A 13088-nucleotide genomic window follows, 5' to 3' on the forward strand; every position below is an offset into this window, starting at 1 on the left:
CAGGGGATTCGAGATCTGACTTACCCAAGGGCCGACGAAAAATCGAAATCTACTAAGACGTTTTTTTATCAATAATAAAATATTCATCAATTTTAGAATTGCGTTAAATTATTTTTCGGAATTTAAGCATATATAAATGAGGAATGCTTTGTCGATGAAATCATTTTTTATTTTACGAACCAAATAAATAAATACTGAAAACGAAATAATGATTGATAAGAAGATTCTACTGGCCTTTGGGGTCTTCAGGTTTTGCCATTGCCTCATTTCTACAATACATCGAGCGCTTCACTGAGGGCGCAAGGGAAGCGCTTTCGGAGCCTTCGTTTAGCTGCGCAGTACAAACGTTCTCCCCCTCCTTCTTCTTCTTTCTTCTCCTTCGCATTTTGCAGTTCCCTCTACACTGAGGGCAGAGTCGCCCCGGAGAAGAAGATGAGCGTGTGGAACTACGTGGTGACGGCGCACAAGCCCACCAACGTGACCCACTCCTGCGTCGGCAACTTCACCGGCCCTCAGGAGCTCAATCTCATCATTGCGTAACGCTTCTTTTCTCCCGCTTTTCTCTCTGCTCCCATCTTCCCGAGCATTGTGTTCCCAATTCGTTTGTTTTTTCTTCTTCTCTTTTGGTGGCGACTCGTGGGTCGTTGAAATTCTAGGTTTTGGTTTGAGAATAGTGGAGGCTTTCGTCCGTTTGTTGTCGGGCATCTTTCCTGGCTTGCTTCGTTTGGTTGACTGTATGTTCCGTCTGGCTATGCGGAAATCTATTTCCTTAGGTAAATGCAGTTTTTGGGATAGATGGGTTTTGCAGATTTTGGATAACAAAGGATAGACCACTCAAATTTCTACTTTGTTAGATTTGGGATTTAGTAGGATGCTGTTTTCGGGATTGGAGGCTGCTGTGTTGATTCTAAACTTGCTCAGACATGAGAAGTTTGTCTCGCTGTACCTGTTCAAGTCAGATTCTTTTTTTTGGGCATATTGAAGTCGGATTGCCAATCATGATCTTTCGCCGAAATCTTGTTTAGTAATTCTTAATGAATACGGCAGATGTACCGTTATGAGAGTTCATACTGCTTTGATTCAGAACTCTTGGTTATGTCATAATGTTAAAGAGTGCCTTTCAACGGAACATCCGGGATGAAAGCTAAGCTTTGACTGCATAGGAGTTCAACACAAACGAAAGAGTTAGCGTTGTCAAATTTTCTGAGATTGAATTTGATGCATGGATCAGCACGTTTTACCCCTACGCTATTGTGCCCTTGAAGATGCTATGTAGCATATTCATTTGCTCAGTAGCTCACAGATAGCTAAAAAGGCATATAATTGGTTGTCTGGGCTTGTCTTCTATAATTTACCTGGTTATGTCAAAACTTTATTTTATTTTCCTTTCTTCGCCTTTTTTCTCGTTGCGAGAAGGTGCATTTGAATCTCCCTCTAATGTGCACATTTTCATTTAGAGTTCAGACTTATCAATTGCCAATTGATAGATGTCATGCCATTTTGTTTGAATGGGCTCTTCGTCCCACCTACCATATTGAAGCTTTTTACCCTTTATGTCAGTATCGTTATCAAGTGAAGATGCATTGATATTTTCATGTTGTAGAACGTGAGTAATTTGTGTGGTGAAGATAATTTGGCAGATGATTGTTGATGGCGCTATTGCAGTTGATATTATTCTTAGATAAAAAAAGTCATTCTGTTAAATGATTTCACTTTTGTTTTTCTATTTCAGCAAATGCACTCGAATTGAAATACATTTGCTTACTCCTCAGGGTTTACAGGTATGATATTTCCTCTTTATGTTTATTTTTGCTGGACTGACCAGGATTTGTTTTGTTCTGTTTGTAGTCATTTCTTTAGTTGGTTATATGATACCGCGTTTTCCCCCAATTTTCTAGCTGTAGCCTTTAATTAATTCAAGTGATATGCATCTCAGCATGACATGACTCGGAGCCTTAGTTGAAGTTGTAATGAAAAACCTCCTTTGGCAGTGGAAAAGATGCTCAATAGTTTGGTTAATCTCCTATTAATAATATGTGGTCTCAAGTGACTTTGGTACGCTTGTCACCATTAACATGCCTTGAGGTTAAATTTTTTCTTTTTCTTTTCTCCTTCAAAAGACTATGATTTCTTCATTTCATTTCATATATTAAGTATGGATACTTTGAACCTTGATTTGCTGTGAGTGGTTTATATATATATATGTCTTTTTCTTTGCCTCAGATTCGTTAGTACACTAAAATAATTTCTCCTTAAAGTTTGGTTTGACTTATCTTGGAACTAAACTCTTTCTTCGGTTCTGTTTTTTTTCCCGGCTTTCACAGGCTATGCTGGATGTGCCAATTTATGGGAGAATTGCAACGCTTGAGCTTTTTAGGCCTCACGTGAGCCATCAATGTGATCGTGTTTTTGTGGTTTCTTTTCTAAGTGATCATATTCTGGTTTTGGTTCTTGTTTTTTTGGTCCAAGTCCTTGTCCCTTTCTTGTATCAGGGTGAGGCACAGGATTTTTTATTCATTGCCACTGAAAGATACAAGTTCTGCGTTCTTCAATGGGATGCTGAGACGTCTGAGCTTGTTACGAGGTTGGTATGGTTATTTGTATAATCATTGTTGTTTGAGTTGTAGTTTTGTTGTGTGGGCTTATGCATCAATATATACACTATAGAGGCTCTAACAAACCAGGGTTGCGGTAGTGAGAAAGAAACCCTAGCCTTTTTAGCACAATGGGATAGCCGTTCATCTCCTTTTATGCGGATGTCATCTTTGGTTATTTTGGACCAACATGTCGTCTCACGCGGACTAATTAATTTACGTGGGACTGCTTTCAATTTATAAAGCTTAAGTTGGTGGATGGAAGTCGATTTTAGCATTTTGCTGCAAAATTGGCCGGATCTGCTTGAAGTGCACTAATTGCAAAAATTTGAAATATTAGTGCATCAGGCTATAAATTCAAAGTTCAGCGACTTGTTTGAAAAATCGCTGAAATTTAGTAATCACCAATGGAATCAATTGGCCCATATGTGTGTATTTTGTAGGGGCGTTCGATTCCAGAGTGGACTAGTTCTCGGTTGGGTGGGTTGATTTTAGGTCCTGGCCTTGAACCGGAAACCGACCCTCTGATTTTCGGTTCCAAAAGATTGGAACCTGGGATCAAAATCGATAAGTGGCCGAGTTTGGTCCAACTCCCGGCTCTACTTGGGAGCGACCAACTGGCCCATTATATGTTTTTGGTAAGAACCATATTCTTATCATAAATACAAAAGTTGCATAATTTTATTGCAAAAACATTTGTCAGTCAAGTGTTTTGATTGTTCTTGTTGAAAACTATGGTTCAATATATGGTGGGTGCAAAAATATGTTTTTTTATTTCAATAGAGGCTTTAAACCTGTTTAGAACCAGTTCAACCCGGGAAGCGGATTGGTTGAACTGGTTCCCAGATTGAACCGGCGGTTTCGGCTTTGGAACTGGGAACTAAACCGGTCACGGGCAGCTTCTGGGTTTGAGGATTCGGGGACTGAATTGGTTCTCTCTAAAAACATCCTCGAACTGGTAATTCCAAGTCGATTCAGTCTGGTTCTCGGGTTGCAGCGAACCCGGAGCTCACCCTTAGTATAGTGCTCAGGAAAGGTTACTTGTTTTCAAATTGATGTAGCTTGGCTTGATTAGTGAATAATCTCTGATAAATGCTTCAGAGCAATATCATATGGAGTTCGATCTTCTTTGTCGGTGCATATACATATCTTGATTGTATTTTCTTTTCCGAAATATATGAAAAAATGTTATTTACTTGCACGATGATACTGCTCTTGTTAGGGCGATGGGTGATGTGTCTGATCGGATAGGTCGTCCTACAGATAATGGTCAGGTAATTGTTTTGACCTTTTATTAACTCATAAGGTGTGCTTTTTTTTTTGTTTGTTTGTTTTTGCTGAGTTCCAAGCAATATTATTTCTTTGTGATTGATTCAACTTATAGGGTCCTCTGTTCTTCTGCAGATTGGAATAATTGATCCTGATTGTAGATTAATTGGTCTCCACTTATATGATGGGTTGTTTAAGGTTTGGATACAGCTAACCTTGACATATGCCTTTATTGTTTGGTTGGGAAAATGGAGCGGTTAAACCTTCAATTGACTTGTGCAACTTTGGGCAGGTTATACCTTTTGACAATAAAGGGCAGCTTAAAGAAGCATTCAACATCAGGTACCTTTCCTTCTTTTGTGCTACTCCATCATAATTGCCTTTTTATGACGGACTGAGTTTAACTTGTCTCATTTTTCGTTGGATAAATTCTTCTTGTATACTTGGTTGTGTTTTGAAGTACATGGAATGTCCAAGTTTAACTGTAGCTAACATCCTTATCAAGGAATACAGTGCAATACCACTTCTCATTTTGCTTTCTAAAAGATCTTGCTACATGGGTTTCATAGGGGACATGTCATTGAGTAAGATGAAAGAGTAAGATGAAATGGCGTGAGGCATAGTTGACCCCATGATACAAAATGAAAATTGACCTAGGTGTTCTCGTTCTTTTTACTTTCTAGGGCACAGGACAAGATTGCAATTTTTCAATTATTATTTATCATGATTGCATTGATAGTTTTTTGATGCACTCTCTGTTAGTGTTGCTAATTTAGAGCTTGCACACCTCTCAGTATGTCTTCTAGGCTTATATACAAATCTGTAGTGATGTTGAAAGTTATTAAAAACTGCCTACAAACCCAAGCCAAATTTTAAGTTGCAGCTTTGGATTTCTTTACTAAGTAAACGCAGTGATTAGTCTTTCTTGTCTTTAAATGTATATTGTACTTTATTCAATTATTTAAGTCAACACATATTTTTGAGATGCTTGTGGCTTGTTATACTTGTGGTATTCTGATGATTTCAGGCTTGAAGAACTTCAAGTTCTGGATATAAAGTTTCTCTATGGTTGCTCAAAACCAACAATTGTTGTTCTATACCAGGTCTGTAAGCATGTTGTTGCTCTTATGCTCTAATTTTTCGTTGTACTATGTGTAACTGGTTGTTGGCATGTTAAAAACTTTGGGATTTCTGCAACTATGAGTTAGATATCTTAATGCTGAACCTTTTGAGCTTTGAAAAGTCTATGGCGTGCTTGGCAGTTCAATGACATATTCTACTGTTGACCCGAGGCAGCATTCTTGCTTTTCACCCTAAGTCTCAAGCTCAGGTTGTCATCTAGATGCTTTTCTGAATCTCAGATATAGGAAGAGAAAAAAGTTCCATTCATAAAGATGTGGTAAGTTCTGATGAATGGTACAAATGTGGATCTCTCATCCATTTAGATAATCAAGTTAGACTCAAAATTATCCACTTGAAGAGGAAAATTGATGAAGTGATCTTTCTTACCGAACGTTTGTACCTTAATTGACCAACACTTTTTAAATGGAGATGCTATTAAATAAATGCCGATTTGATGTTGTATCTGGCATGGAGTTGTAGTTGTACTTAGAAGTTGTTTAACCTGGTATGCCTTATTGCATTTGGTGGGATGAAAGAGAGAGAGAAACAGGGGAGAAGAAGCGAAGTGGATTTCTCCATTCAATTAACCTAAAGTTTAGTTTTACTTGGAGTGGAATTTGGATGAATAAAATTGGTACAGAATGTTATTCTATTCTTTGTGGAGATTGGGGTATTTCCACTTAGTTCTTGTGCATCCTTTTAGATCTATATACCCTCCAGCGTCTCTTGAATAAATGAAATCACTTAGCCAAAAAAAAGAGCTACCATGAGGAGGTGAAGATCGAGTAAGTTAAGAACTTGATGTTACATTTGTAAATATCTGCACATGATCGGATTGGAATGGTTTTCTTTTTCCCCTCCTCCTGGGATGTCTAAAGTCAATGCACAGGGTTTTTGTGTGAAGTAGGATTCTTCTGCTATATGCAGCGCTGTGGTGATCATGAGCATATTTTTTTTGATTCTCACAGGATAACAAAGATGCTCGACATGTCAAGACATACGAGGTTGCTCTGAAAGACAAGGATTTCGTTGAGGGTCCCTGGTCTCAAAACAATGTAGATAATGGTGCAGATCTGTTGATACCAGTGCCTCCCCCTCTCTGTGGTGTACTTATAATCGGGGAAGAAACAATTGTATATTGCAGTGCAAATGCATTTAAAGCAATACCAATTAGACCTGTAAGTTAATTAAAGCTTCTGCTGCTTGATGTTTTCATGTTGTCCTATTCCTATCTGTAACTAATAGTAAAATCGTGTTCTTTCTTGGTGCTTCTGATGCTTGTTTTAGTCCATCACAAAAGCATATGGAAGAGTCGATGCTGATGGTTCTAGGTATCTACTTGGTGATCATGCTGGGCTTCTCCACTTGCTTGTTATAACCCATGAGAAAGAAAAGTAAGTTATTAATGTTCCTTTGTTAAATTCTATCATGTGTACATGGCTATAGTTTGCTGGAGAACTAAATTTCAACAGATTAGCTTCATACTTTGCTTTTCTGATAGTAGCTGTATTTTTTTGTGTTTGTTATATCTGCCGGCTGACAGAGTTACGGGTCTCAAGATTGAGCTTTTAGGAGAAACTTCAATTGCATCCACGATATCATACCTTGACAATGCCTTTGTTTTTATTGGCTCAAGCTATGGTGATTCACAGGTGATGGCAACTATCTTGTGTGCTCATGTGCTTGCTCCTCCATTATCTGCACTCTATTGATATGCTTTGCTCCCTAGTTTCATAGAAATATCTTATCAATCTACACTTCGATGAGAAAGCACTCTTTTTCATTGCTGGATCAAATCTTCCTGAGATGATAGGGTAGGCCCTGTGTCGTGGTTAATTTTGATGGGCAAGGTCATGGATGGTCTGGTGTCATATCTTGAGAGTTAATTGTTGTAGAAGTCAACAAGTGAGATGGAGAGAATAGAGGCCTAATCAATTGAAAATACTTTTAAGGAGTGGATTTTCTTTACTACTATTATATTTCTCTCTTACTTTTTACCCTGGGAGGTTTACACTCTAGAGTGTTGTTGCAGCTTGTCAAGCTGAATCTACAACCTGATTCGAAGGGTTCATATGTGGAAGTTCTGGAGCGTTATGTTAACTTGGGACCCATTGTCGATTTCTCAGTGGTTGACCTTGAGAGGCAGGGTCAAGGTCAGGTTGTTACATGTTCTGGAGCTTACAAGGATGGTTCTCTCCGTATAGTCCGGAATGGCATAGGAATCAATGAACAGGTAGTTTTATTTTTCCTTCTATGCGTTATCCTTCTAAAATCACAGGTTAGTTTATGCTTCTTTACTTTGGTGTGTTTACTTATATGTGCACAATATTGTAGGCATCTGTAGAACTGCAAGGCATTAAAGGGATGTGGTCATTGAGATCTTCTATAGATGATCCTTTTGACACTTTCCTGGTTGTAAGCTTTATTAGCGAGACAAGAATTTTGGCCATGAATCTTGAAGATGAGTTGGAAGAAACTGAGATAGAGGGTTTCTGTTCTCAAGTTCAAACTCTCTTCTGCCATGATGCTGTGCACAATCAACTTGTTCAAGTGAGTGCTCTCCTCATGGTTTCTTTTAATTCATATCCAAATTGTAAGTTTGTATGCTTGAGTACTTTCTCTTTGTTACGATAGACATGACTTGACGAGAACTATTTTTATTGAACTGTGACACCATGGATGATATGCTGCATGTCATAAAACTGAAAAAACAATGGCATGTAGGAATGTCAGCATCATATACCTTCAGTGGTGTATCTCTATCTTCTGCCTCTGTTGTTAATGTGTGACCTTTTGAGTGGTTTGTATGCCACATCCTAATATCGAAACATGGCTCTATTTTGGTTAGGGAGGTGGTAGATCAGTGATTCTTATTGAGGTATGGCTAGTTTAGTGCCAACTTTTGAAGCTGTCCTAGAGAAAATATGAGGTTGTCTGTGTAACAACTATAATTATGTAGAGGAATGCAATTTTACTCCTCTTGTACTTCATGCTTGTTGTTGCTCTTTCCCAAAGAGGTGCACTTAGACACCTTCACTCAGTGAAAAGGAAGTCTTTTAGGAACTTTCTCTGGGAAGGCTTGGAGGATGAGTTTACAAACCAGTTAATGAACTAGAGCTGTAAGATTGGCAGGAAATAATTGCAATCCTGTATTATTTGACTGCACCTATAACTTCTGTTGCCCTGTTTGCTTTCATTTCTTCTTTGCATATGTCATCAATGTATGATAATCCCTATTGCAGGTGACTTCAAGCTCTGTGAGACTTGTAAGCTCTATGACGAGAGAGCTGAGGAATGAATGGCATTCTCCACAAGGATATTCTATTAATGTTGCCACTGCTAATGCCACTCAGGTTTGTCCTTTCAAAGAAGTTGCTAGGCTTATAATTTTGGGCTTTTCCATGTCTCATGTGGTATCGATGTCCATTAGTTGATGTTAAATGCAATATCACGTGGGTTACTTTCATAAGAAGCTTATGATTGAAAATGGTCGCTTGCTTCAGAAAGAATGTGAACAAGTTAAATGTACGGTTTATGCTTTTGGGCGGTATGTCTTGCTGGGACACATGTATAAGAATGATATCGCTGCTCCTTTATGAGCGGAAAATTGGGAAGGGAAATGATGCATGAAGTTAGATGCATGGTGCTATCTTTGTCTATGATATGGCATGTAATAGAGCTTCATAGCCTGTAACATTTTGTATGAACTTTTTTCTCCTTTTATTTAAGTTAGCTACAACAAAGTTTGCGAACCTGATCTATTGTTAGCTTATTTGAAGGTAATAATGTGTGCCATCTCCATGGTTGAGAAATCTCTTTCTATTATTTTTCTCTTTGTTAATGTGTTCATGTCAAGTTTTTTCTTCTTGTGAATTAGTAATGAGCATGGACCCAGGAATATCATATAATCTTCCATGTTTTTCCTCAATAGGTGGTTGACCTGTTGTGTCTGTGCACGCAGAAATTATTGAAAGTGGCATGGACCAAGAAGTCTATGACTTTATTTGACTATAGTTTGGCTAACTCTCTGTTATAGAACAGTTCCTGGTGGTATATAGATTTAAATCAGTTCTTCACTGATCAAGTCTTTCTATTAATTGATGCAAATTGTGCTATGCTCTACATACCATCAAGCGTGATAACTGGCATAAAACTTGATGATTCTGCTCCTTTTTTGGTTTTGCTTTATGGCTTATTTGGCTTTTGCATGAGTTGGTCTCTTGATTGCCAGCCTCATCATGCCATTTTCTTTTCCCTTGGCAATCTATGGAAGAATCTTAATTGTCTCTTGTAATAGTTGTGCACATCCATGCTTGCATGAAGGTACCTTTGCGTTCATTTTGACCTTCTGTAATGACAGGTTCTACTGGCAACTGGAGGTGGTAATCTTGTTTATCTAGAAATCGGCGATGGGATTTTGAAAGAAATCAAACATGTACAGCTAGAATATGAGATCTCATGTCTTGACATTAATCCCATTGGGGAGAATCTCCATTATAGTCAGCTGGCAGCAGTTGGAATGTGGACGGATATAAGTATAAGGATATTTTCATTGCCAGACTTGAATCTCATTACCAAGGAGAATTTGGGAGGAGAAATAATACCTCGTTCTGTTCTGCTTTGTGCCTTTGAAGGGGTATGATGCATTCCTTTTGTTTTTTGCCTTATATCTTAAGCTTCTGCATTGTTTATTATGTAAAATTTAGTCCATGTTGCATATATAAACCCAGGTATCTGGATGAGATTATGTGAAAACGAATGAACACTTGTAGGCAATTTTGTGCCTTCTATTGATTGACTGGTAACATTTTCATTTCGTTAATAAAAAACAATTAGGACGTGTAGGCTGGGAACTCAAACTGTGTATTTGTGTTTTCAGGATCATATAGTGGTTAAGCACCGGTTTATTTTCTTTTTGCTTATCACTCTAATCTCATCTTTCCCTTAACAGATATCTTACCTCTTATGTGCCCTTGGAGATGGTCATCTCTTGAACTTTCAATTGAACATGCATACTGGTGAGTTAACAGATAGGAAGAAGGTGTCTCTCGGGACTCAGCCCATTACCCTCCGTACGTTCTCATCAAAAAATACTACACATGTATTTGCTGCGTCAGATAGGCCAACTGTCATTTACAGCAGTAACAAAAAGTTACTCTACAGTAATGTAAATCTCAAAGAAGTGAGCCACATGTGCCAATTCAACTCTGCTGCTTTTCCTGACAGGTATTTTGAGCAATGGTGATAGATAGTGGAAATTTTTCATAGTACTAATAGCATATGCTGGAGATCCTCTATTAGGATGAAAACTTTTCGATGGTCATTCGGTGCTACTTCTTGACATAAAAAGTTCTTTGGTTGCTGATATAGTGAAGACTGAAGAGAATGGATGAAGAAATTTAGATGTTAATCGGTTGTGTTTGTGGCGTGAAACAGATACTTGTTTCTTGAAGTATGCTATTTTTTAAGCTGTTGATTTTAGATGCTGGCTTACAGAATTTGACTTGAGTTCTTAACGGGGCTACTTCATCTAGGCAGTTATTGAGGGTGATTGAATTGATCTCTTCCACTGCTCTCCATTTAAGTCTCCACACCTGTGTAAAACTATGGGATTAAACCCCTTGTTTCATATGATGAATAGATGATCTATTCTTAGTGACTTGTATTTTCCACCAACAGTCTTGCAATTGCGAAAGAAGGCGAGCTTACCATTGGTACCATCGATGATATCCAGAAGCTTCACATCCGCTCTATCCCCCTCGGGGAGCATGCACGACGCATTTGCCATCAGGAGCAGTCTAGGACGTTTGCAATTTGTAGCATGAAGTACAACCAGTCAAGTGCTGAAGAATCTGAAATGCATTTTGTTCGGCTTTTAGATGACCAGACTTTTGAGTTCATGTCCACTTACCCACTTGATACATTTGAGCATGGTTGCTCCATACTTAGTTGTTCCTTCTCTGATGACAATAACGTATATTACTGTGTTGGGACTGCGTATGTGTTGCCGGAAGAAAATGAACCAACCAAGGTTAGATGCATCATGCATGAAGCCAATTTGCTATTCGTTCTGCAGATTTGTAAAATTCTAAATGTCTTACTTTAATTGCAGGGTCGGATATTAGTTTTCATTGTCGAGGATGGGAAATTACAGCTGATTGCTGAAAAAGAGACCAAGGGGGCTGTTTACTCTTTGAACGCCTTTAATGGAAAGCTATTAGCTGCAATCAATCAAAAAATTCAATTGTACAAGTGGATGCTGCGAGATGATAGTTCTCGTGAATTGCAATCCGAATGTGGACATCATGGTCACATACTTGCCCTCTATGTACAAACTCGTGGAGACTTCATTGTTGTTGGTGATCTGATGAAGTCAATATCCCTGCTGATATACAAGGCAAGTTATTTTATCAGTTTAGAGTGCTTATACATTTCTGGAGTTTCTGTCCTTCATGATCTTAAATCTTAACACGACATTTGCAAAGATATCTCCTCCTGTCCGTACCCTTTTACCTTGTACAACAGTCACGCGATTATAATCGTTAGTTGTCCCTTTAGACATGAACACAAGCACAAATCTGAATCTCTAAGAAACCTATAACAAACATTTTATCATGTTTTCTCAATCTGAAAATTCCCAACATCTGCCTTTGAATCTGTGCACAGCCAAATTGGGGTTGCCATGTTCATAGCCCCTGTTTCATGTGTATTTCAAAAGCATAATATATTTTTCCGAGTGGTTTATGAGGGGGATTGCATGGAATTTGAAAAAGTAGTACCAGAGGGTTTGGTCTATATGGAGAAGGTACACGTCCTTGGTTTCTCGGTGCAACCCGAACTTAAATTTCAACCCTTTGTTCTACATGGAAGAAACTCTTGGTCTCGACCATAGTTTTAACCACTCTTTTGGACTTACCAACCCGAACTTAAATTTCAACCCTTTGTTCTACATGGAAGAAACTCTTGGTCTCGACCATAGTTTTAACCACTCTTTTGGACTTACCATGCCTTCATTTTGTCATCCAGCACGAGGAGGGTGCCATTGAGGAGCGGGCACGTGATTACAATGCAAATTGGATGTCTGCCGTTGAGATTCTCGATGATGATACTTATCTTGGTGCGGAAAATAACTTCAACCTCTTCACAGTGAGGAAGAACAGCGAAGGTGCCACCGATGAGGAGAGGGGCCGTCTCGAGGTGGTTGGCGAGTATCACCTTGGAGAATTCGTCAACCGGTTCCGCCATGGTTCCCTTGTGATGCGGTTGCCCGATTCCGATGTGGGTCAGATTCCGACCATCATATTTGGCACGGTTAATGGCGTGATTGGAGTGATTGCTTCGCTCCCTCATGATCAGTACGTATTTCTAGAGAAGCTTCAGTCAAACTTGAGAAAGGTAATTAAAGGCGTTGGGGGACTGAGCCATGAGCAGTGGAGGTCGTTTTACAATGAGAAGAAGACCGTGGATGCTCGGAATTTCCTGGACGGAGATCTCATCGAGTCGTTCCTAGACCTTAGCCGTGGGCGGATGGATGAGATATCTAAAGCAATGGGTGTTACGGTGGAGGAACTCTGCAAGAGAGTTGAAGAGTTGACCAGGCTGCATTGATTGTAAGACCACAAAGGACGTAATATTTCTCCTTTACCTCCTGTTTTTTCTTTGGTTTTTACATTTTTTGCCTTGTGTCTAAAGGGTTTAGATTTTTAGGGGATCTGGAATTCTCGCTCTTGGGTCTGGAACTTTTGTGGTCTACTGTGTTGGAAGGGAAACTAGTATGTGCATGAAATGATATAGCATGCTGTTGGCTCTGTTTTGCGAGTTTCGTTAGATAATTTGCTACCTTTTTATTCCTTTCAGTGCAAATTTCCCTGTGTTTGCTTTATTCAGAGTGGTGCTATTTGCAACATTGCCCTTATAATTTGAGCTTAAAAATTAGTCTAATTTGAGTTTTAAAAATTAGTCCAAACTAGTAATATATTTATCCCGAACTTTTTTTGGTGACATAAAGAACCTCAAACTATGCCACCTTAACACATTAACACTAAACTTTCTTTTGCAACATAAAAAACTCAACTTGTACTTACGTGATATGTTTGTTCTTCG

At 38.8% G+C, this 13088-nt stretch overlaps 1 protein-coding gene across 1 annotated transcript; it reads left to right on the forward strand.

The window, feature by feature from the left end:
* The first annotated feature begins 298 nt into the window (after window positions 1–298).
* On the forward strand, window positions 299–12724 carry LOC115682955 (DNA damage-binding protein 1). Its single transcript, XM_030607321.2, has 19 exons — window positions 299–536; window positions 1733–1781; window positions 2325–2384; window positions 2493–2584; window positions 3817–3868; window positions 3999–4061; window positions 4156–4205; window positions 4891–4966; window positions 5954–6163; window positions 6273–6379; window positions 6529–6637; window positions 7018–7218; window positions 7320–7535; window positions 8228–8338; window positions 9346–9621; window positions 9937–10211; window positions 10665–11016; window positions 11098–11382; window positions 12012–12724. The coding sequence occupies exons 1-19, from the start codon at window positions 433–435 to the stop codon at window positions 12591–12593; spliced, it is 3270 nt and encodes a 1089-aa protein (XP_030463181.1). The 5' UTR covers window positions 299–432; the 3' UTR covers window positions 12594–12724.
* The last annotated feature ends 364 nt before the right edge of the window (window positions 12725–13088 follow it).

This window comes from Syzygium oleosum, unplaced genomic scaffold (assembly GCF_021117445.2).
Source record: "Syzygium oleosum isolate NSW1041296 unplaced genomic scaffold, Sole_v2.1 Sole_v2.06, whole genome shotgun sequence".
NCBI classification, from domain to species: domain Eukaryota; kingdom Viridiplantae; phylum Streptophyta; class Magnoliopsida; order Myrtales; family Myrtaceae; genus Syzygium; species Syzygium oleosum.